General features: G+C 52.6%; 2 protein-coding genes and 1 long non-coding RNA gene across 3 annotated transcripts; 2 read left to right on the top strand and 1 right to left on the bottom strand.

Annotated features, from left to right (window-relative positions):
- Positions 1 to 3519: 3519 nt before the first annotated feature.
- On the top strand, positions 3520 to 13845 carry RAPSN (receptor associated protein of the synapse). Its single transcript, XM_059142018.1, has 8 exons — positions 3520 to 4314; positions 4783 to 5121; positions 10360 to 10518; positions 11061 to 11159; positions 11236 to 11358; positions 11874 to 11927; positions 12875 to 13074; positions 13544 to 13845. The coding sequence occupies exons 1-8, from the start codon at positions 4123 to 4125 to the stop codon at positions 13614 to 13616; spliced, it is 1239 nt and encodes a 412-aa protein (XP_058998001.1). The 5' UTR covers positions 3520 to 4122; the 3' UTR covers positions 13617 to 13845.
- On the bottom strand, positions 6223 to 12987 carry LOC131812483 (uncharacterized). Its single transcript, XR_009346374.1, has 3 exons — positions 12855 to 12987; positions 9692 to 9799; positions 6223 to 6436 (listed from the first exon to the last, which is right to left on the bottom strand). It is a non-coding gene; the product is annotated as an uncharacterized LOC131812483 (long non-coding RNA).
- A 1278-nt stretch (positions 13846 to 15123) lies between the features above and the next one.
- Positions 15124 to 21269, top strand: PSMC3 (proteasome 26S subunit, ATPase 3). The gene is made up of 12 exons (XM_059142009.1): positions 15124 to 15276; positions 15614 to 15697; positions 16276 to 16401; positions 16854 to 16958; positions 17071 to 17133; positions 17397 to 17534; positions 17973 to 18116; positions 18238 to 18386; positions 19515 to 19611; positions 19832 to 19977; positions 20817 to 20898; positions 21082 to 21269. The coding sequence occupies exons 1-12, from the start codon at positions 15250 to 15252 to the stop codon at positions 21190 to 21192; spliced, it is 1272 nt and encodes a 423-aa protein (XP_058997992.1). The 5' UTR covers positions 15124 to 15249; the 3' UTR covers positions 21193 to 21269.
- Positions 21270 to 21670: the final 401 nt, after the last annotated feature.

The following is a 21670-nucleotide window of genomic DNA, read 5'->3' as shown; positions in this document are numbered from 1 at the left end:
TCCAACCCTAGCTGCCTTGGCTAGGGTTCCCAGGGAGCTTGTTGTGTGTCAGGTAAAGATCACTGTGATTTCCGGAAATCGGTCTCCCGTTCTCTTTACTTTTCTCCCTCTCCCTCCTCCTCGTCAGAAATAGTGTCTTGGTTAAGAGTGGGACCCCTAAGTCACATCGCTCAGATCCAGTCCCTGCTCTGTCTCTAGCTGGGTGGTTTGGGGCAGGTTGTGTTACTGCTCCGTGCCTCAGTTTCCTTATCTATAAACTGGAGGAAACGCTTAGCCCAGAAAATGTCAGTTGTCATCTGCCAGTCTCTCACTTTTCCAGGGGCTGTGCGGGGGCTCAGGATACAAAGACAAATCACAGCCCTTGTCCTAACAGAGCAGGACCTTGACATAAGTGTATGCAGTAGTCAGCGAAGGGCAGAGCCTGGGGCAGAGAAAACCTTCCTCCTGTCAGATTTTCAAGTTTTGGGATCCCTTAAGTTCCCAGGTACCCAAGAAGCTCCCAGACTCCTTTGGGGCACAGAAGCAGGCTGCCCACATCCTTTCCTTCCCGCCAAGCTCGGGTCTGGACTAGTGAGTGGGAGAAAATCTGCAAGCCCTTCAGCACTTTCCGTGTGGGCCCAGCTTCCTTCCCCTCCGGGAGTTAACTTTCACTGAGGACCCACCTTCCCAGATGAGAGGAAGAGCCCAGCCGACTCTCTCACTCCCTCGCGCCTCCTCTCCTAGCTTCCTGGGGTGGGGGTTGCAGAGAACTTCCCCCTGGGGAGTCCTGGGGGCATTGCCCCATCCCCTCCACCTCCGCTGGGCTGTGACCCTGGCGCACAGACCCCTAAGCCGGTGATGTGCCCGCTGCTCCAGATTGCCCCTCTCTGGACCTGCTTTGCTCACAGTAAACAGGAAGCCATCTCTGCCCCGGGCTGGGGCAGGAACATGGCAGATCGGCTGTGAAGCCTGCAACAGTTGCTTTACCTTTCAAAAATTAGACCTTTTTCCCATTCATTCATTCATTCATTCAGCACATTTACTGAGTAATCCGTGTGTGCCTGGCCTTGCTCTAGAGATAGTGGTGGCTGAGACATCATTGTTCACACATCTGAGTCGGAGAAACAGATGATGAGCAAATGACCTTACTGATGACTGTAAAATTATAGAGAGAAGTCTTGTATCAGAATGGAATGTAATTCTCCATGAGACGTAACAAGCTGACTCACCCTAACTAGAATGTCACTAGGCAGAACGTTGGGGTGGGGAGGAGGAAAAGAATCAAGATGTACAAACGTCCTGGGGCAAACAGTTTGGCAATTCTTCAGAAGCTAAAGAAATCAACACGATGAACATAGGAAGATTTGTACACGAATGTTCATAGCGCCGTTGCTCTTTACCAAAGCCAAAAAAGTGAAACAACCCCCCAAATGTCCACCAGCTAATGAATGGCTAAATAAAATGGTAGATCCAGACCATGAATACTACTAACCATAAAAAGAAATGAAGTACTGATTTCCAGCACCGATGAACCTTGAAAATGTGAAGCTAAGTGAAAGAAGCCAGTCCCCAAAGGCCACGGATTGTATGATTGCATTTACATAAAATGGCCAGATTAGACAGTTCCATGGAAAGCAGATAGAGGCTGCGGAGTACATGGGTTTGCTCCGGCTCCCGCAGTGAACTATCAATGGGGCGCCTGGCTTCCCACAGAGCGTGCGGCTCTTGATCTCTCGGGGTCATGAGTTTGAGCCCCACAACTGGTGTAGAGATTGTTTAAATAACTAAACCTAAACATCAAAGTGCCACAGACTGAGTGGCTTAAACAATAGAAATTTATTTTCTCACAGTTCCAGGGGCCAGAAGTCAGCGATCAGGTGGTTGAGAGGGTGGCTTCCTTCTGAGGCCTCTCTCCTTCGCTTGTAGAGGGCCTGTCTTTTTCCTGTGTCTTCACTTGGTCTTACATTGTGTGTCATGTCCTGATCTGTCACTAGTCAACCTGAATTAGGGCCCACCCTAATGACCTCACTTTACTTCGTTAGAGATGGTGTCTCCAAGTACATCCCATCTGGGGGTTAAGAACTCAACATATGAGCCTGGGTTCTTCAGTCAGTTAAGGATCTACCTCTGGCTCAGGTCGTGATCTCAGGGTCTTGGGATCAAGTCCCAGGTTGGGATCCCATGCTCCGGATCCCTGCTGATTTGCTTCTCTCTGCCTCTCACCCTGCTTGTGCCCTCTCTCTGTCAAGTAAATAAATAAAATCTTAAAATACACACACACACACACACACACACTCAGAGGAGTCTCTGAGGTTTTAAAAACAACAACAAAAAAGAATTCAATTTATGAGCCTGGGTGGCTCAGTTGGTTAAATGTCTGACTCTTGATTTCGGCTCCAGTTGTGATCTCAGGACGGTGAGATTGAGCCCCGAGGACTGGACTCCGTCCTCAGCATGGAACGTGCTTGAGATTCTTTCTCTCCCTCTTCCTCTGCCCCTTCCCTGGGTCCATGTGTGCACACTCTCTCGCACCCTCTCCCTCTCTCTCAAATAACTAAATAAATCTTTAAAAATTAAAAAAAGAATTGGGGCACCTGGGTGGCTCAGCCAGTTAAGCATCTGCCTTCAGTTCAGGTCATGATCTTGGGGTCCTGGGATCGAGCCCTGCGTCGGGCTCGCTGCTCGGTGGGGAGCCTGCTTCTCTCTCTGCCTCTTTCCCTGCACATTCTTTCTCTTTCTCTCTCTCTCAAATAAATAAAGAGGATCTTTAAAAAGAGAATTCAGCATATGAATCAGGGAGGACACAATTCCACCATAACTGGGGGAATGGAGAGACTGGTCATCAGTATGGGCTTCTTTTTGACATGGTGAAAACGTTCTGGAATGAGTGGTGATCAATGCACAAATTTGTGAATGTACTAAAAACTGTCCACACTGAAAGGATGAACTTTGCCCCGGAGCAAGAAGGAGCCTGGTGTGCAGAGAGGAAGGAGAAAAATGGGGGAGGCGAGCTGATGGAGTTGGCGGGGCCCCATTACCCGGGCCTCTCAGTACTAGGAGCCCCCACATTTCAAGAGTCTCCTCCCTGAATAAGACACTGCCCTTCTCCACAGTGTCTGGCGTTAGAGCTCATTATTAGGGACCTTTCAAACTGGGGTGGGGATTGGGATTGGGACACTTCTTAACCCTTCAGGGGTCAACTCCTGTCCCTGGTAGGCGGTGTGTCATGGAGCAGACGGACACAGCTTGGGATGACCCCCTGCTCTTCTATGTCCTCATCAACTAATAAGTCATCAGTTCCAGCAGTCCACTGTGGTGGGTAGTGGTACACTCTGGCCCAAAGTCACACTGTCCACACGGCTAATAAAAGGCAAAGTCAGCCTGGGTCCAGGGGCCCCGCTGTTCCCCACCACCCTGTGCTGCTCAAACAACCCCTGAGTCAGGGTTTATGAGGTCATGATTACCCTCATTTGACAGATGAGGAAACTGAGGCATGGAGGGGTGAATGACTTGGCTTGGGCCATACTGTGAGCTAGGACGAGATGTTGGGAATGGTGTGGGCATGCCTATGGATTAGAGCCGTCGGTGCCCAGCAAATCCCAGAATCAAAGCCGGAGGGAGGGTAGTTCTAGGAAGAGGGCTGTGATAGGGAGAGGCAGGTCTCAGGGCTGGCCACCTGCCTCACTGCATCGCTGCTTCCTCCAGGCCCTCAGCCTGTCCCTGGAGGCAGCTCCTTGGCCAGACTGCCTGGAGGGCCCACTCTGCCAGGGAAGTTGGGGTCAGTGTCAGAGGAGCTGAAGAGACACCAAAGGGGGTGCCTGGGGAGCAGGGTGCCTGGATCTCTGGGCAGCCGCCTCCCAGCTTGGGGGTGGGTACAGCTGAGGCCCGCGTGACATTGTGGCTGACATTCCTCCGCGGCCACGTGGCCCCAACTGGCAGGGACAGCTGCAGACAGGGGCCGGACCAGCTTTGTTCCCAGGGTGGCGCCCGCTCTCCATCCAGGCCCTGCTCGGCTCCTGCCTGGTGCGGCTCTCCTTCCTGGGGCTCCGTGGGCAACTGGCACTGGGGTCCCTGCCATGAACGCCTAGAATCCCAGAGCCACCAGGGTCTCTCCGTCCTCCTGTGGCCCAGGGCTCTGGAAGGATGGGGCAGGACCAGACGAAGCAGCAGATTGAGAAGGGGCTCCAGCTGTACCAGTCTAACCAGACAGAGAAGGCACTGCACGTGTGGATGAAGGTGCTGGAGAAGAGCGCGGACCTCGTGGGGCGTTTCCGCGTGCTGGGCTGCCTGGTCACAGCACACTCAGAGATGGGCCGCTACAAGGAGATGCTGAAGGTGGGCCCAGGCTGCCTATCCCCAGGCTTCCGACCCTCCCGCCGCCTCAGACACCCCCTGTCCCCCAGGCTAGCCGCCCCACGGGGGCTCGGAGTCTAGTCGAACACCCTGTGGCCTTGAACTTGGCCCTGAGACTGAGGCAGAGCTTTTCACTTCAGGGTTTGGCCATCTCCAGGCTGGGTCTGGCAGCTAGTTTCCAGCCTTCCCGTTTGGGATTCTGAGTTGGAGCCTGGGGCGGGTGCCTGGGCTCCAGGTTTGGGGCTGGGGGTAGAGGGTGGGTGGGTGGCCCAGGTAGGCTGAGACCGAAAGGTGAGGGCTATGGGTCTGAGTGTGGCTCCGAGTCTGGCGCATCCAGCCCGTGGCCAGAGAGCAGAGGACTCACCCGAGGCCTTGGCTGTGAGGCAGGGAGGAGGCCCTGGTGTGAAGCTCGGAGGCCGGGCTGACCGCCCCGCCCCCACCCGCGGGCAGTTCGCTGTGGTGCAGATCGACACCGCGCGGGAGCTGGAGGATGCTGACTTCCTTCTGGAGAGCTACCTGAACCTGGCGCGCAGCAACGAGAAGCTCTGTGAGTTCCACAAGACCATCTCCTACTGCAAGACCTGCCTCGGCCTGCCGGGCACCAGGGCCGGCGCCCAGCTCGGCGGCCAGGTCAGCCTGAGCATGGGCAATGCCTTTCTGGGCCTCAGCCTCTTCCAGAAGGCCCTGGAGAGCTTCGAGAAGGCCCTGCGCTATGCCCACAACAATGACGACGCCATGCTCGAGTGTCGCGTCTGCTGCAGCCTGGGCAGCTTCTACGCCCAGGTCAAGGTGGGCCCGGGGCGCAGGGGCCGGGCGGGGGCAGGGGGCGGGCTCGGGTCCCCTGTCACCCTCTTGTGAGCCACGCTCCCCATTCAGGACCTTGCTCAGTCCTCCCATGCAGGACAGTCTGAGAAGGAAGGCTCACCCAGGAAGGTGGGGGCTTAGCAGGAAAGGCAGGGCCAGGATTCACACCTTGGTCTGTTTGCCTTCCTGGGCAATGGGAGGCTCCTTGTGAGGACTGGCCATGAACCCATACTGCCCTGTGTCTGCTCTGTGGTCTTGACATCTCTCATCTCTGAACCGTGGTAGGGACATGTATAAAACCGGGGAGGATAGGACCCACCCTCCAGCGCGGTTGTAAGGACTCATTCCTCAAGTATTTATTGACTGTTTGCTCTGTGCTGGGCTCTGTGGGCTTGGGATGCAAGCAATGAAGACAACAGCAAAGCCCTTGGCCTTGTGAAGCTTGCATTCCAGAAAAAGTCAAATAAACACAAACAGTACATCAATCATGCAGCGGGCCAGAAAGTGCTTAAGAGAAAGGAAAGCGGAAAAGGAGGTGGAAGTGCCGAGAATGGGGTGTTGCAAATTTCAAATAAGGTGATTGGAAGGCCTCATAATGGAGCTATCAGTCTGATGACTGGAAGCACATGAGAGGGTTAACCGTGACAACAGCGAAAGCAAAACCCTGCCCTGGGTTGGGACGGTGTGGGGACATAGCTGGCCTGGTTCCAGGGACGGTGGAGGCCAGCATGGCTGCTACACGTGTGTGAGAAGGATGGAGCAGGTGGTGAGAACCAAGAGGTAAGCGGGGAGGGGAGAAGGCAGGTCGGGATGAACTGATGGCTCCAGGGACCTATGGCTTGTCTCTGGTCAAGTGCTTGTTCTCCTGGGAGCCCTAGGCATCCAGGCTGTGCTTGACCCATGGGGCATGTTGGTGCTGGGCACACAGTAGATGCTTAATAAATCTTGGGGCCAATGGCTATTAAATGCTGATGAATCAGAGGTGGGGTACGAGGAAACGAAGCTCATCCCGGACCAGCCCGAGGATTTTGTTTTTAGCAACCAGACATAGAAAGAACCCACTCAGATTTGCTAGATGGGGGAAGGATGGGGTGTTTTAAAACCTTTTTTATTATGAAGACAATTAACTATACAGGAAAATCGAGAGAAGGATATACGGAGACTCCACAGCCCCACCACGTAGACTGAACAATGATTAATTACTATGATGCCATATTTGATTTATGCTTTTTAACTGAAGCGTTGTGACGGGAAATTATACACATCATGATATTTTACCCCAAAGTAGTTCAGTATGCATCTGTGAAAGAAAAAAAGAGAGACATTTTCTTATATAAGGACACTTTCTTACATAATCCCAATTATCTCTAGAGTTTCTCTGCTTATCCTGAAAACACGCCTCTACCCTTGGCTTCTGTAAATTGGAACACAGACCCGAGGCACGTGAGCAGTGAGCATTGTCTCCTAAGTCTATTCCAGTGGAAGATTTCTCCCTTCCCCTTCGTTTTCCAGGATTTGTCTAACATGGCAAACTGGCTGCCCTGTAACAGCTTTCATCTCGTCCCATCCGTCCGCGAGGAGTCACGTGACTGTGAATTGTCTCTTTTCTTCCTCCCCTTTGCTCCCTTGCAAACTAGAGCTTAGTGACCAGTGAGGGATCACACCTTTTTGGTGAGAAGACTGTAAGCGTTGTTGCGTGTTTTATCACCTCCGGTAGCAGGGGGGCGACAACCCCATCCCTCTGTTTTAGGGTTAACGTTTTTTCCCTTTGTGACCAGCAGGTGAACTGGCGCGGGGGGGGGGGGGGGGGGGCGCGGTGACGCTCTGGCCCCCTGGGAAAAAATTCAGTTCTGCGGCCACAGTTTCCATAATGGATTTAACATCCAGTGATGTTTCTTGCCTGAATTAGTTCTCTTATTTCAACTGAAAGGAAATGCCGATCTCAAAGTTCCACCCATCCTTCCACAGTTGTTGGGGTTTTCTCTAAGGAAGAACTCTCCCCTATCAGTTAGGGCTAGTTGGCTCCTCTGAAAGGCAGTTCCTAGAGGAAAGATGGAATAAATACTTTTTCCTTTCCTTTAGTTCCTACTTTGATGAGGAGGAGTCAAAGTCATAGCTGCCTTCAGTGACCACACTCATTTGTTTTGCTTTTTGGAGTACTGTTATGAAATCCTGGATTTTAAAAAAATATGCAGTCTTCTTCAGTTAATAGCAATATTGTGCTTTGTGATGCTCAAATTATTGTGACTTTAGGTAATGGAATTCCTTCAATAAGGCTCCTGTGTCCTTTTGGAGAGACTTAATTTAAACACTGAAAGTGCTTTTGTTTTCTGGAACAATAAACTGTCCCAGGCTCAATTTGTATATTCCCTGCCCCAGACCTGGAATCAGTCATTTCTCTGGGTTGTATTTGGTGGGAAATTGTATTAAAGACCAAATGTGAGTTCTAAGGTGCTCATTGCTACTGGGTTGTGATGGCTTTGAAGTCTTTGTAGTTGCCAAGACCCCTGAAGTTTACGCTAATATTTGCAATTCAAATCTAATGTTTCAGGATTTTCCTTTATTTATTTATTTATTTATTTATTTTTAAAGATTTTATTTATTTATTTGACAGAGAGAGAGAGATCACAAGTAGACAGAGAGGCAGGCAGAGAGAGAGAGAGAGAGAGAGAGAGAAGCAGGCTCCCCGCTGAGCAAAGAGCCCGATGTGGGGCTCGATCCCAGCACACTGACATCATGACCTGAGCCGAAGGCAGTGGCTTAATCCACTGAGCCACCCAGGCACCCCCTTAATTTATTTTAATCTGGACTCTCTTTGTCCTTAGACTGAAAATGTTGGCTTTTAGCAACACGACTGCATATTTATTTTATCCTACAAAATACACAAAATACTTCCCAAAGAGGGACGCCTGGGTGGCTCAGTTGGTTAAGCAGCTGCCTTCGGCTCAGGTCATGATCCCAGCGTCCTGGGATTTTCCTTTATTTATTTATTTATTTATTTATTTTTAAAGATTTTATTTATTTATTTGACAGAGAGAGAGAGATCACAAGTAGACAGAGAGGCAGGCAGAGAGAGAGAGAGAGAGAGAGAGAGAAGCAGGCTCCCCGCTGAGCAAAGAGCCCGATGTGGGGCTCGATCCCAGCACACTGACATCATGACCTGAGCCGAAGGCAGTGGCTTAATCCACTGAGCCACCCAGGCACCCCCTTAATTTATTTTAATCTGGACTCTCTTTGTCCTTAGACTGAAAATGTTGGCTTTTAGCAACACGACTGCATATTTATTTTATCCTACAAAATACACAAAATACTTCCCAAAGAGGGACGCCTGGGTGGCTCAGTTGGTTAAGCAGCTGCCTTCGGCTCAGGTCATGATCCCAGCGTCCTGGGATCGAGTCCCACATCGGGCTCCTTGCTCGGCAGGGAGCCTGCTTCTCCCTCTGACTCTGCCTTCCACTCTGTCTGCCTGTGCTCGCTCTTGCTCGCTCTCTTTCTGACAAACAAAACAAAACAAAACAAAACAAAACAAAACAAAAAACTTCCCAAAGATAATACCAATATTACTTTTTAAAAAAAGAGACAACTGAAGGAAGTTTAAGATTTCTTTGCCCTTCTTTTGTCTTTGTCAAATATCCCACTTTGGATGAACGTCCAAAGACATACATTCCAAGGTCATTTGAAATAATTATCTTTTTCTGTGTGGTTATAGTACTATAATGCAATATAATACTTTGTAATATAATAATATCTTATTTTAATGGTATATTGTATTATTATATTATAGTAATCCTATAATTAAACATTACCATAATTAATGAATTATGTTAATAATTCCATTTTCTATTTTTTGGCTTTTAAAAAAATTAAATTAAAAACTTCTGAAGCTGTAAAACACTTACATGCCTTCAAATTTAAAAGGTGCCCCATAAGGGACACTGGGCTGGCTTGGTTGGTGGAGCGTGGGACTCTTGATCTCAGGGTCATGAGGTCCTGCCCCATGTTGCGCACAATGGTTACTTACATAAATAAAACTTTAAAAAAAAGTACGTAACAAAATTTGTGAGGAACAAGCCTTTGTTGGGGTTATCAAGAGTTCTCTTTTGGTCATATGAACTTGAAGATGCTTGTTAGATATGAAGTGAAAGATCAAATAGATTTCCCACGAGAAAGAGCAGAGCTATAGGGCTGTAGCTGAAGGGACATGAGGTTGATTTTGTTTGTTTTTTTTTTTTTTTTAAGATTTTATTTATTTACTTGACAGACAGAGATCACAAGTAGGCAGAGAAGCAGGCAGAGAGAGAGAGAGGAGGAAGCAGGCTCCCTGCTGAGCAGAGAGCCCGACGCGGGGCTCGATGCGGGGCTCAATCCCAGGACGCTGGGATCAGGACCTGAGCCAAAGGCAGAGGCTTTAACCCACTGAGCCACCCAGGCGCCCCTGATTTTTTTTTTTTTTTTTAATGAGGTAAGAAATGGCAGAATGCATTTGTACAACGATGGGAGTGATTGAGTCGAAAGAGATGGAGGCTTGGTTCCAAAGCCCCGTGGAGGAACTCACTTCTGTAGGAGCCGGGGTCCTTCTCTAGAGTGGCAGGAAGGAGACAGAGTGGTCCATCTCGAGGATTTGGTGGAGAAGGGAGTCCTCTCTGACTTTCTTCTGTTTTCCCTGTGGAGTATGAAGCAAGGGCTTTAGCTGATAACAGACAGGTAGAAAGAGTACTTGGAGGTTTGAGGAGAAAGAAAGGATGATTTCACTGCCTCAGTGAGTCTGTTCCACGTTCTTCGGCGCCGACGGCGCTGGCAAGCGGGCACTGAGCCGTTGGTGAGCACCCGCTGCCGCGTACTGGAGGGCAAACACGAGTGGGGGGCCCGGTACTCCCCCTTTGTGTGAGAGGAGACGCCAGCTGTATTTTTGTGCCTTCTCACTCATTCTTTCATTCAACAAATATCCGTTGTGCTAAGAACTAAGTGCCAAGAACTGTGCTAGGCTCTTGGGATGCGTCCGCAAACAGATGAGAATTCCTCCGTTCGTGGAGCGCACACCTTTCCGGTGGCCGTTCCCTCTGCCTGGACCACTCGCTCCTGGGAGCCCGAGTGAGTGAGTGAACACCAGCGGGGCCTCTGAGCTGATGGAGAAGGCAGGCCCTAGAGCCCTGGACTTCAGGGCAGCTCCTGCCATTCAGTGTGCCCCATTCTTGTCCCACCTCCTCCCTGTGTCCCCCGCAGGACTACGAGAAAGCCCTGTTCTTCCCCTGCAAGGCCGCAGAGCTCGTTAGCGACTACGGCAAAGGCTGGAGCCTCAAGTACCGGGCCATGAGCCAGTACCACATGGCCGTGGCCTACCGCCTGCTGGGCCACCTGGGCAGCGCCATGGAGTGTTGTGAGGTGGGGCAGGAGGGAAGATGGGCAGGTGGAGGGTGGTGGTGTGGGCTAGGATGTCCCCCTTCCCTATCAGCCTCTCAGGGCCCCAAGATCTCCCCTTGACCCCCTTCTCCATGAGTCCCTGGAGGATGCGTTTGTTCTAATTACCCTCCACCCCCCACCCCTGCCTTGGGCTGCAAAAGTTCACTCCCTTCCAGTCCATTCTCAGGGGAGGGAGTTTCCCTCTGCCCTCCCCGGACACATCCCCTCTGTGGGGCACTTTAAGCAGGAGAGCCGGTCTCTGGAGTGCCACAGACCTGGGTTCAAATCCTGTGTTGCAACTTACCAGTCAGGTGCCCTCGATCGAGTCATCTCTGTCCACTTCCCTGGATGTTGTGAGGCCTCAGTGGGGCCGTAAGTGGGGCCACAGTACCGTGCTAGGTGTACTGGGCCCCAAGGATGTTGGCGATCCTTGGGCTGCCCTGTCAGAGGGGCCCACTGAATAATGACACCCCAGCGTTATGGGGGCAGGTGTGCAGGCCTGAGGCTCCAGCCTCCCTTCACAGGAATCTATGAAGATTGCTCTACAGCACGGGGACCGGCCACTACAGGCGCTCTGCCTACTCTGCTTTGCTGACATCCACCGGAGCCGCGGGGACCTGGAGGTGAGTTCCCTGGGGTGCACAGGGAGGGGTGGCAGGCCTGGCCCAGTCTGACTGCACCTTCCCCCTGGCTGTGCAGACAGCCTTCCCCAGGTACGATTCCGCCATGAGCATCATGACTGAGATTGGAAACCGCCTGGGACAGGTGCAGGTGCTGCTGGGCGTGGCCAAATGCTGGATAGCCAGGAAGGCGCTGGACAAGGTGAGGCGGGCCCGTTTCCTGCAGCCCCTGGCTCTCCCCAGTGCTCCCATTTGGAGCCAGTAGGTCAGCCTACAATCTGTGGGGCTGGTCCTGGGCAGGACTCTTTCAGAGATTTTGTCTAACATCAGCCTCACCTGAATCCCATGAGGTGAGTCCATTCCAAGTTATTTTCCAGACTCAGAGAAGTCCCATGATGTGCCCAGACCCACAGCTAGCAAAGGGCCAGAGCTGGGTTGCAACTCAGGATGTTTTAACGGCTTTCACGATTTCACGACACTCAGTAAGACAGGAATATTCTTCCCATTCTGTATCTGAGTAAACTGAGGCAGCAGGTAACTTGACCACACAGCTCTGTGACTGGGCTCCAGCCTGCTTTTGCTACGTTCATACGCAGGGCAGCCGGCCAGCGATGCGGCCCTCCCCAGGCCTGCCCCTCTCGGCCCCTTCCTTTCCTGGGAGCCAAGGCCTCTGTTAGACAGCTCTGCCTGCAGCCCTGGCCTGTGCTTGCCTTTCAGGCTCTGGATGCCATCGAGAAAGCCCAGGACCTGGCCGAGGAAGTGGGGAACAAGGTCAGACCTGATTCTGTCTCCTGGGTCTGGAATCAAGAGCCCAATGGGACCTGGGGTGTGGGGAGAGGGCTTCCCTGAACCCTTCTGGATCTCCAGGAGCTGCCCCCAACCCATTCCCAGACCCTGGCTGTTTCTCGTTCACACACAGAGCACTTTAGAGGGCAGGGAAGAATTCCACAGCTCAGAGGACATCAGAATTCCTCAGAGCTTCTTGGTGGTCATTAAAAACTCCAACAATGGGTCTGCTAAGAGCTGGGCACACACAGGCTCTTCTAGGTATTGGTCCCACTCTTCACTGTCTACCAGCAAGGTGGGCACTCCAAGCCACATTTTACAGGTAGGGAAATTGAGGCTCAGGGAAGGTGCTCCAGGTCCCACACTTTGTACCTGGTCTGTCTTAACTCCTAAGTCCGTGCTCCTCCTGTAGTATATGTGGCCTCTCGAATTTAAAGATTATATCCAAACCTTTAAATGTTGAAAACAGGCTCAGTATCTAAAAGATACGAATTTCTTTGAGATCTGGTGCAGAGCCCAACTAAAATGCCAAAGATCTTTGTTTTTGGATAGGTTATAGCAACTCAGTTTTACCCAAGTATCTCAGGTCGGTCAGAAATGCTGACCTGATGTGTGTATTTAATTAACAAAAACAGGAGAGCAGATGGAGTCAATCAGCGGATCTGGTCAATAAAGTCCTTCATAAACATGGGGTTCCTGGCGAGTTCTAAGGGTTTGGACCTCCTGCCTCACCCACCCTGTCATTCTGCACAAGGGGAAACTGAGGCCGGGAGAGGGCAGGACTGGTTTCCTAGGCCCATCCGAGAGGCAAGAAGGCCGCCGGGACCAGACCCTGTGTGTCCTGACCGCTGGGTGGGGCCCCGGGGACAGCTTCTCGGGCCGGGCAAGGGGGTGGTGCTCACCAGTACTGACCTGGTCCCCGCTGGCCCCAGCTGAGCCAGCTCAAGCTGCACTGCCTGAGCGAGAGCATCTGCCGCAGCAAGGGGCTGCAGCGCGAGCTGCGGGCGCATGTGGTGCGCTTCCACGAGTGCGTGGAGGAGACCGAGCTCTACTGCGGCCTGTGCGGTGAGTCCATCGGTGAGAGGAATAGCCGGCTGCAGGCCCTGCCGTGTTCCCACATCTTCCACCTCAGGTGAGGGCTCCCGGCCGGTGGGCAGGGGGCACCGACGGTATCTTTGGGGTACGCTGGGGCCCCCGCTGGCCTGACCACAGTAGTAACACTGAATGTAGCCCCCTCTGCGTTCCAAGCGTGTTCTAAAAGCTTCCCCTGTAATAACTCATTGAATCCTTCCAGCAGCCCTAGGGGGTGGCGATCACGATTCTCCCCAGAGAGAATTCAGAGAGGCCTCTCAAAGGCCACGGGACTCACACACCCAAGGCTAGACCTGCCTCAGGGCTGTGACAGCTACTGGCCTCCATGCTGACCTCCTGACTACTGACTTCCTGGAAGCCCCAGGACTGAGTGCCAGGGGCAAGCAGGGCCACCAGGAGGAGCCTGGGGGCCGTCCCAGCTCCTGCAGAGGGGAGGGAAGGAGAGAGAGCCCAGGCCCAGGACAGAAGCCTGGGTTCAGTGAATGGACAGAACTCCTTTGCCTCCCAAGGTGCCTGCAGAACAACGGGACACGGAGCTGCCCCAACTGCCGCCGCTCCTCCATGAAGCCTGGCTTTGTGTGAATCCCACAAGCAGCCTTGGGCTTCTGCCTCATCTCTCCCTGCTCCTTGTCCATCATCCTGCTGGAGGCCCCTGACTGGTCACACCTTAGACCCTGTTTAGCCCTGGGCAGCGGCCTCCTCCAACCTGCCAGGGTCCAGGGCCTGCCCACTGTTGCTCCTCCAGGCTCGGCTGCCCTCTCTGCCTCTTTGTACTTTGCTCTTTATAGAAAAATAAACTGTTTGTACCTGAGCCCAGCGATTCTGACTCTTTTTGTGGGTGTGCTGGGGCAGTGCAGACAGGACAGCTTCTTCCTCATCCAATCTTCTTGATTCCCGTCAGACAGCTCTGACAAGTGTGAATTTGGGGTCAGCAGCTTCTGGGAGGACTCACTGAATAACCTTGGGCAAGTCACTTAACCTTTAGCAAATGCTGTCATTTGAAGAAATTTCTGCTTTCAACTGCTTCCAAGAAAACCACTAGACAGGGGCACCTGGGTGGCTCAGTGGGTTAAAACTTCTGCCTTTGGCTCAGGTCATGATCCCAGGGTCCTGTGATCCAGCCCCACATCGGGCTCTCTGCTTGGCAGGGAGCCTGCTTCCTCCTCTCTCTCTGCCTGCCTCTCTGCCTACTTGTGATCTCTGTCTGTCAAATAAATAAATAAAATCTTTAAAAAAAAAGAAAGAAAGAAAGAAAGAAAGACAACCACTAGAGAGATTCCCACCAAGTTTAGGGGTTCTTTGTGAAGGCTTGGCTGAAAATATATGTCATGTGGCTTACATGAAGTTCATTTTAGGGGTTCCCTGGGTCTTGCCTTCGAATCATAAGCAGAGATCCTCCAGAGCAATGGGACACAGATACAACAAAAATTAGTCTTATATGACCCAAAGATCTGCCCTAAGCCTTGAGATGACAAGAAACGATTACAGATGTGAGTCATAATGTTTTTTAATTGTAGAGGTTGTTGTCAATTCCGTTCTTCCCACGTGGGCAGTTCTGGGGCACCTGCTCAGAAGTTAACAGAAGCAGCGATTTCTCTTTAAAACTGGTTAATGATTCTCTCTGGTAACCTTGGACATGCCTTTTTTTTGGCTCTCTGCACACGGCTGGCGTATGTTGTCTATGGTTTGTGAGGCTGAGCCAGCTCCCGAATCACCGAATTCCTAGTTGCACCAGATTCTGAGGTCGAATCATCCCCTTGCAAAGCGCCCTTTCAGGTGCTGGCTAGATTAAGACTACATTTCCCAAGGGCCCTCGAGGTCCCATCCCTTCTTCCTCCCCTTCCGGTTTTGCATCCAGGCTCCGCCCACTGCGCGCCCCGACCAATAATAGCAAATCCACCTGTCCCTCCCGGCTTAAAACAGGACGTGGGTGGTTACGTTTCAAGAGTAGGGGGGGAGTGGGGGGGCGGGTCCTGTGTCCCGGGTTTTGTCTTTTGAATCGGAGAAGCAGATTCGTTGCGGTAGTGGCGGCGGGAACTAATTCAGTCAGGAGTGAGGAATTGGAGAGAGAGTCTGTCCCTGGTCAGGAGCAGGCGTTCGGAAAGATAGTATTAATCTCTGGCTGAAATATCTGTCTAGTACTATTTTCGGTCTTTTCCTTCACGATATGAATCTGCTGCCTAAACTCTAGAGTCCAGTGACTCGGCAGGAGAAGATGGCGACCGTGTGGGATGAGGCTGAGGTACGCGCTGGGAGAGTTGGGGGTCCTGGAGCCGGGGCCAGCGGGAAGACGCCTTTGGTGGGAGGGTGGGAAGTGGCTGGGGTTGGGGGGGGGTCAAGGTCTGGCCTGGTCCCGGGGTCGGGGCCGCTTGGGATATGGGCAAGGGTCTCGACTCCTTCATTTTGGTTTTATGGGCGGGGAAGCAGAGGCTGTGAGTGGGATCTGAGGATGCGGAATCCCCGACCTGAGTTAAATGTGTATGTGTATGTGTGTATATGTATAAATATGTATATGTGTGTGTGTGCGCGCGTGTGTGTATGTATGTGTATAAAATTTTTTTTTTTTTCTTTTTAAACAGCAAGATGGAATCGGGGAGGAGGTGCTCAAGATGTCCACAGAAGAGATTATCCAGCGCACGCGGCTGCTGGACAGTGAGATCAAGGTGGGCTCACAGACCCAGTGGCCGGCAGCGAAGCCCCCACAGGGCAGGCCCTGGAGATCCCAGTGGCTTCTTTCATATTCTCGGCCTTCCCGGGAAGACATAGGGCCCGCAGATTAGAAAAAGAGGACAAACTAAGCCTTAAGAGAGACCTGAAGAGAGAGAGGATGGTGGAAGGGCAGGTCTGAGAGGATTCATCGGACTGCCTTTTCCGGCAGAGGTGTTTAAATATTCCTCTTGAGAACCTTTTAGAAAGTCCTCATTTATAGATGGGGAAACAGAGGTTGTTGTTGTGGTGAAGTACCCAGGCCTTAATTAGAAGCAGAAGCTAATACCTGTATTTGCTTGATTCGGGGCCCTGCTCTTTTCCCTCTGCTACAACTACTTCAGGAGGTTTCCAGACTGGCCCGTTTTACCCTCTGCTGGAGGTGGGCACAGTCAGGTTCACTCTTCAGAGAGCCTTAGAACTGAGTGAATGGATGCGGGAAGGTGCCCTGGGCAGCCTGGGCCTCACCCGTTACAGGGCCCTCGGATAAGCTGAGCCAAGGCTGAACATTTGCTTCCACTCGCCCTCATCCCAGATCATGAAGAGTGAAGTACTGCGAGTTACCCACGAACTCCAAGCCATGAAGGACAAGATCAAAGAGAACAGTGAGAAAATCAAAGTGAACAAGACCCTGCCATACCTGGTGTCCAACGTTATCGAGGTGTGTGTGTATGTGGAGGGGAAGAGAAAGGGTCAGCCGAGCTTGGAGGCAGCCTGCTATGGGGCCATTGGAAAAAGAGTGGGTGGAAGTTTTGAGGCCCACGTTGCATGTTAGAACTCACCTCCAGGGGCCACCTCCCTAGTTTGCATTTCTAGGGTGTTATACGCGTGCGCGCGCGCGCACACACACACACACACACACACACACATAGATACCCTGCAGAGGCTTCAGAAACACATGTTTCCTCTTTACTTGGGGGATAGAGAGCTCTTGGGGGCAGAAAAGCAACACCTAAAGGGTTCTTATCAGTCCCCTGGCTTTTAGCCACACTTTTGCTGGGGTTGGGGCTAGTCTGCGGAAGGGGATAGATTTTCTTGGCCTGGGAAATGCTAGGCCCTGAGGAGTTCAGGGGGCTGAGCAGGGCTTCTTGACTGAGCTTTTTCCCTTCCCAGCTTCTAGATGTTGATCCCAATGACCAAGAAGAGGATGGTGCCAATATTGACCTGGATTCCCAGAGGAAGGGTAAATGTGCAGTGATCAAAACCTCTACACGGCAGGTGAGGCTAGCTCAGGGATAGAACTAAGGAGGGTGAGGGGTGGATGTGGGAAAGGACTAGGGTGCTTTATTGAGGGCAGTAACCGAGATTGAGCCTAGAATTTTTCCTACAGACATACTTCTTGCCCGTGATTGGGTTGGTGGATGCTGAAAAGCTAAAGCCAGGAGACTTGGTGGTGAGTGGTGTTCCTCAGCCTGGGCCGGGCTTATCCAGTGAGGTTTCTCCCATTGGCTTGTTGAGCCTCTGCCTCAGGCGCAGGTCACTGTTGGCCCTGAATCTTGGCAGAGAGCCCAGCGAGTCCGAGCTCGTCAGCTTGCTCTTTGGTTCTTGTCTTTCCTAGTCCTGTATTTTCTTTCACTCTACAGACATCTGCCACCCAGCCAGTTAGTTAGGTCTTGAGCTGGGACAAACCTGAAGGCTTCCGTGCTCTGTCCCCAGGGTGTGAACAAAGACTCCTATCTGATCCTGGAGACCCTGCCCACAGAGTATGACTCTCGGGTGAAGGCCATGGAGGTGGATGAGAGGCCCACAGAACAATATAGTGACATCGGGGGCCTGGACAAGCAGATTCAGGAGGTGAGGGAGTCCCTGGTTGCTAGTAGCAGCCTCGTCCGCCTTTTGTGTTTTTCTTCTTCATTGACTTATTGCCAGCATGCCTCTTATAGCATCCCAGGGAGGTAAGGAGGGTGCCATGCAACAGTTTAGGAGACGGAGGTCCAGAGAGATTAAGTGAGTTGTTGAAGGTCACAGAGTTTTAGGACCAGAGTCAGGACTGGAACTCAGGCTCCTGGTTCTTACTCTGGTGCCTCTCAACCATATCCTGCTGTTCCTGGAGCAGCCGTAGCCAGCCTTCGTGGGAGTGAACATTCTGTGTCCTTCTGACGCAGGGGAAGGAGAGGCAATGTCCCTGAATTGGCATTAGGAGGGTTGAGGGTTGGGGTTGAAGTCATTAAGTGTCAGGCTGTAGGAGCCCTCCAGACTTCACTGTCCTCACCCAGGACTTCTTCCTGGCAGCTGGTAGAGGCCATTGTCCTGCCAATGAACCACAAGGAGAAGTTTGAGAACTTGGGGATCCAGCCTCCAAAAGGGGTGTTGATGTATGGCCCCCCAGGTACGGGGAAGACCCTGCTGGCTCGGGCCTGTGCTGCACAGACCAAGGTAAGTGCTTTGGGGGCGAATGAAGAAGGAAAGGTCAGAAGCTAAAGCTCTACCAAGCGGGCTCAGAGGGACCTCTCTTAGTGCCTTTGGCCCGACTCTGGTCACCATACCCCCTCACCAGGCTACATTCCTGAAGTTGGCTGGCCCCCAGCTGGTACAGATGTTCATTGGGGATGGTGCCAAGCTGGTCCGGGATGCCTTTGCCCTGGCCAAGGAGAAAGCTCCGTCCATTATCTTCATCGATGAGCTGGATGCCATCGGCACTAAGCGGTAAGGGGGTGCTGAGTGCCACAGAGGAGATTGTTGTAAATTCCAGCTGTTTCCCACCCCGTTCGCTCCTTCCCCTGGAATAGTGGCAGCAGCTCTGCTCTTATGGTTTTAAGTCCTGGATTCTGTTCTAACTAGCTTCCTTGCTTTTTCCCTGACCATTCATTCTCCTCACGGCTGCCAGCATGTTCCTTTCATACCTGCTTGCTTTCCTCACGGGTACTCACACTCCCTCCCACAAACTTCCTACTTGAAACCCTTCATGGGCCCCTACTGCTTCTTGGGATCATTGCTGTATTTAGCATGGCCTGCCTAGTCCCCTGTGTGGCTCTCCCTGCTCCCCTCCACTTCATCCTGGACCTGTCCCCACCCCAACTTCTTCCCAGTATCCATTTGGTTTATTTATTTATTTTTTTAAAAAGATTTTTTATTTATTTATTAAGGCCATTTGTTAGAGGGAGAGAGCGAGCGAGCAGTTGAGCTCATGAGGTGGGGTGGGGCAGAGGGGAAAGGAGAAGAGGAGGGTAAGAATCCCAAGTAGACTCCACCCCTGAATGCAGAGCAGGAGGTGGGGCTCAACCTCATGACCCTGAGATTATGACCGGAGCCAAAACTGAGGGTTGGACACTTAACCAACTGTGCCACCCAGACGCCCCAGCATCCCTTTGGTTTATAGGTCCCCTCCATAATCAGTGTCCATCTGGTCCTGGTGAGAGAGATTTTGCACCTGTTGTTCCTTTTCTAGAACGTACTTTTCCCATTCTTTATTGGTTGCCTGGCCTGTGTTCTCAGGCTGAGGGATACTTCTCAGGGATGCCTGCCTGGGCTCCCACTTACGGTCCAAGTCTGGATCCTGTATTTCTAAGCTTTAGTTTGCAGTGGCACATGCATAGGGGGATAGCCCGGGCTGTGGCTGGTTTTGCTAACTGTTTTATCCTCAGCCTGGCTGATCCCAGGAGCCTCTCCAGTCTCTGACACCTGTTCTGTGTCAGTCCTGGGCTGGGGGCCCCAGGTTGAGCGAGACCTTTCCCTGTCCTGGACAGTTGGGTTAGGCTTTTGGTGGCTGGAGAAGGGGAAGGCTCTGGCCAAATTGTGGCCTCACCAGTGTCTCGGGCTTCTTGTGTGCCCCAGCTTTGACAGTGAGAAGGCTGGAGACCGGGAGGTGCAGAGGACGATGTTGGAACTTCTGAACCAGCTGGATGGGTTCCAACCCAACACTCAAGTAAAGGTGAGTATCATCATCACAGATTAAGAAAGCGGAGTTTAGAGGGAAGGGCACCTTCTCGGTTACCCAGCTAGTGCAGCTAGAATTACAATTGAGATTGTTTTTTAACACTTGCTGTTTGATCTGGACCCTGGGCTGCCTGTCCGCCTGTCGTGGCCTTGACGGTTGTCTGTCTGGGAGCCCCATCTTCCTCATTTCATGTTGCGCTTCTCCCCTTGCTCAGGTGATTGCAGCCACCAACAGGGTGGATATCCTGGACCCCGCACTGCTCCGCTCAGGCCGTCTGGACCGGAAGATTGAATTCCCGATGCCCAATGAGGAGGCCCGGGCCAGAATCATGCAGATCCACTCCCGCAAGATGAACGTCAGGTGAGCAAGGACATGAGCAAGGCGCTGAGACCTGAAGGGGCAGCAGCGGAGCGCCCTCTGTTGCTTTTCGTACTGTGCATCCCCATCCCCTGGTCTCTGCCCACCCCTTCTCCTCTCCCTGTCCACACAGAACTAATCTACATGCCACCTCCGTTTCTCCCCAGAAGCCTGAGGTAGAGTCTTGCTGGGGTCCAGGCCCTGATTCTGGGTGCTCCGCTCCTTAGAATCACCCTGCCCCTTCCTCCCCCATGGGAGGCCCTCAGTTTCCTTGACTCCTCCACCCCAGCAGATGAGCACAGCCCAGCATGGGTCTGGGGAGTCCAGCCAGGGGCCAGATGGAATCTGGATTCAGATCTGTGTGACCTCCAGTAGGTGGTATTACCTGTTGAAGCCCGAGTTTTCTTGTCTGGTGCTTAGGGTTAATGCCACTGACCTTGTGGGGTTGTGGCACCATCAAGGGAAGTGCTTGGCACATGAGAGCAAGGCAGCTCTGTGCTGATGCAGGGCCTGTGCTCCTCGAAAGAAGGGGAGACAGCCATCTTCTTGCTCCCCCGCTCCAGGCTGAATCAGTCCCTGGCATCTTAGGTGCAGATTTCCAGAAGGCTAGAGCTCAAGAGACACAAAAATAACCTGGCGTCTGCTTTGACCTACCTGCCCTTCGTCCTTGTACTGAGAAGGGAACAAGGCATAGCGGGGAAGGGGGTATTAGCCAAAGTCCTAGGGCAAGTGGACTTCCTGCTGATGGGGAGTCTGGGCGGACGTCGTCTCCCACTGCTCCCCGTAACTATAAGTAACTTGAGTCCTGTGGGGTTCTTTCTCCCCCTCCCCCCACCCCTCAGTCCCGATGTGAACTATGAGGAACTGGCCCGCTGTACGGATGACTTCAATGGTGCCCAGTGCAAGGCCGTGTGCGTGGAGGCGGTGAGTTATGGTGTGAGGGAGTGGGTTACTTCATGCCTTCTTGCCCCTCTTCGCTGAACAGGATGGGGCATTTGGCTGGTGGAGACTGCTGGTTGGGGGGAAGAGGCTCAGAGGGCCGAGGCCTCTGGGAGCCGGGCCAGGGGTGCAGGAAGGCACCCTAGAGCCTGTCTGTCCTTGGTGCAGGGCATGATCGCACTGCGCAGGGGCGCCACGGAACTCACGCATGAGGACTACATGGAGGGCATCCTGGAGGTGCAGGCCAAGAAGAAAGCCAACCTGCAGTACTATGCCTAGGAGGTTGCCCACCACACCTGCTCCCTGGTCTGGTGCTGTTAAAATTCATAATAAAAGATGGTTTCAGGTCCCTGCCACCTGTCTGTTGCACCTTGCCTGGCTGCAAGAGTGGGACCTGTGCAGGAGGCTCCCTCCCCAAGTGCTGCTGCCTGGAAACCCCTGAAACCACTGTGGGCCTCAAAGCAGTTGTCGGGCGAGGCCCTCCGGGCAAGATGGGCGCGTGTTACAGCTGCTGCCTGGCGTCTTCCAGCCTCCCGCCACCGTGTCCTGGCCAGACCCTTTCCTGCTCCCTGCCCCACCCCTCTGCTTTAGAGGTCCCGGTCCCTGCAGCTCCAGAACCAGGAATAGAAGCCAGCCTTTCCCCTTTTTGCATTTTTGGTCCCCTCTTCCTTGGTTCCCTGTAAAGCCTGGGTTTTTGCTCCTTGAAATTCCTCCTGTTTCCTGGCCCCTGAGCCTCCTGTTTCTCCACATGTTCCCA

This window comes from Mustela lutreola, chromosome 1, assembly GCF_030435805.1.
Source record: "Mustela lutreola isolate mMusLut2 chromosome 1, mMusLut2.pri, whole genome shotgun sequence".
Taxonomy (NCBI): Eukaryota; Metazoa; Chordata; class Mammalia; order Carnivora; family Mustelidae; genus Mustela; species Mustela lutreola.
Note: the sequence above shows the minus strand (reverse complement) of the source record. Positions and strands in the feature narration are given on the sequence as shown.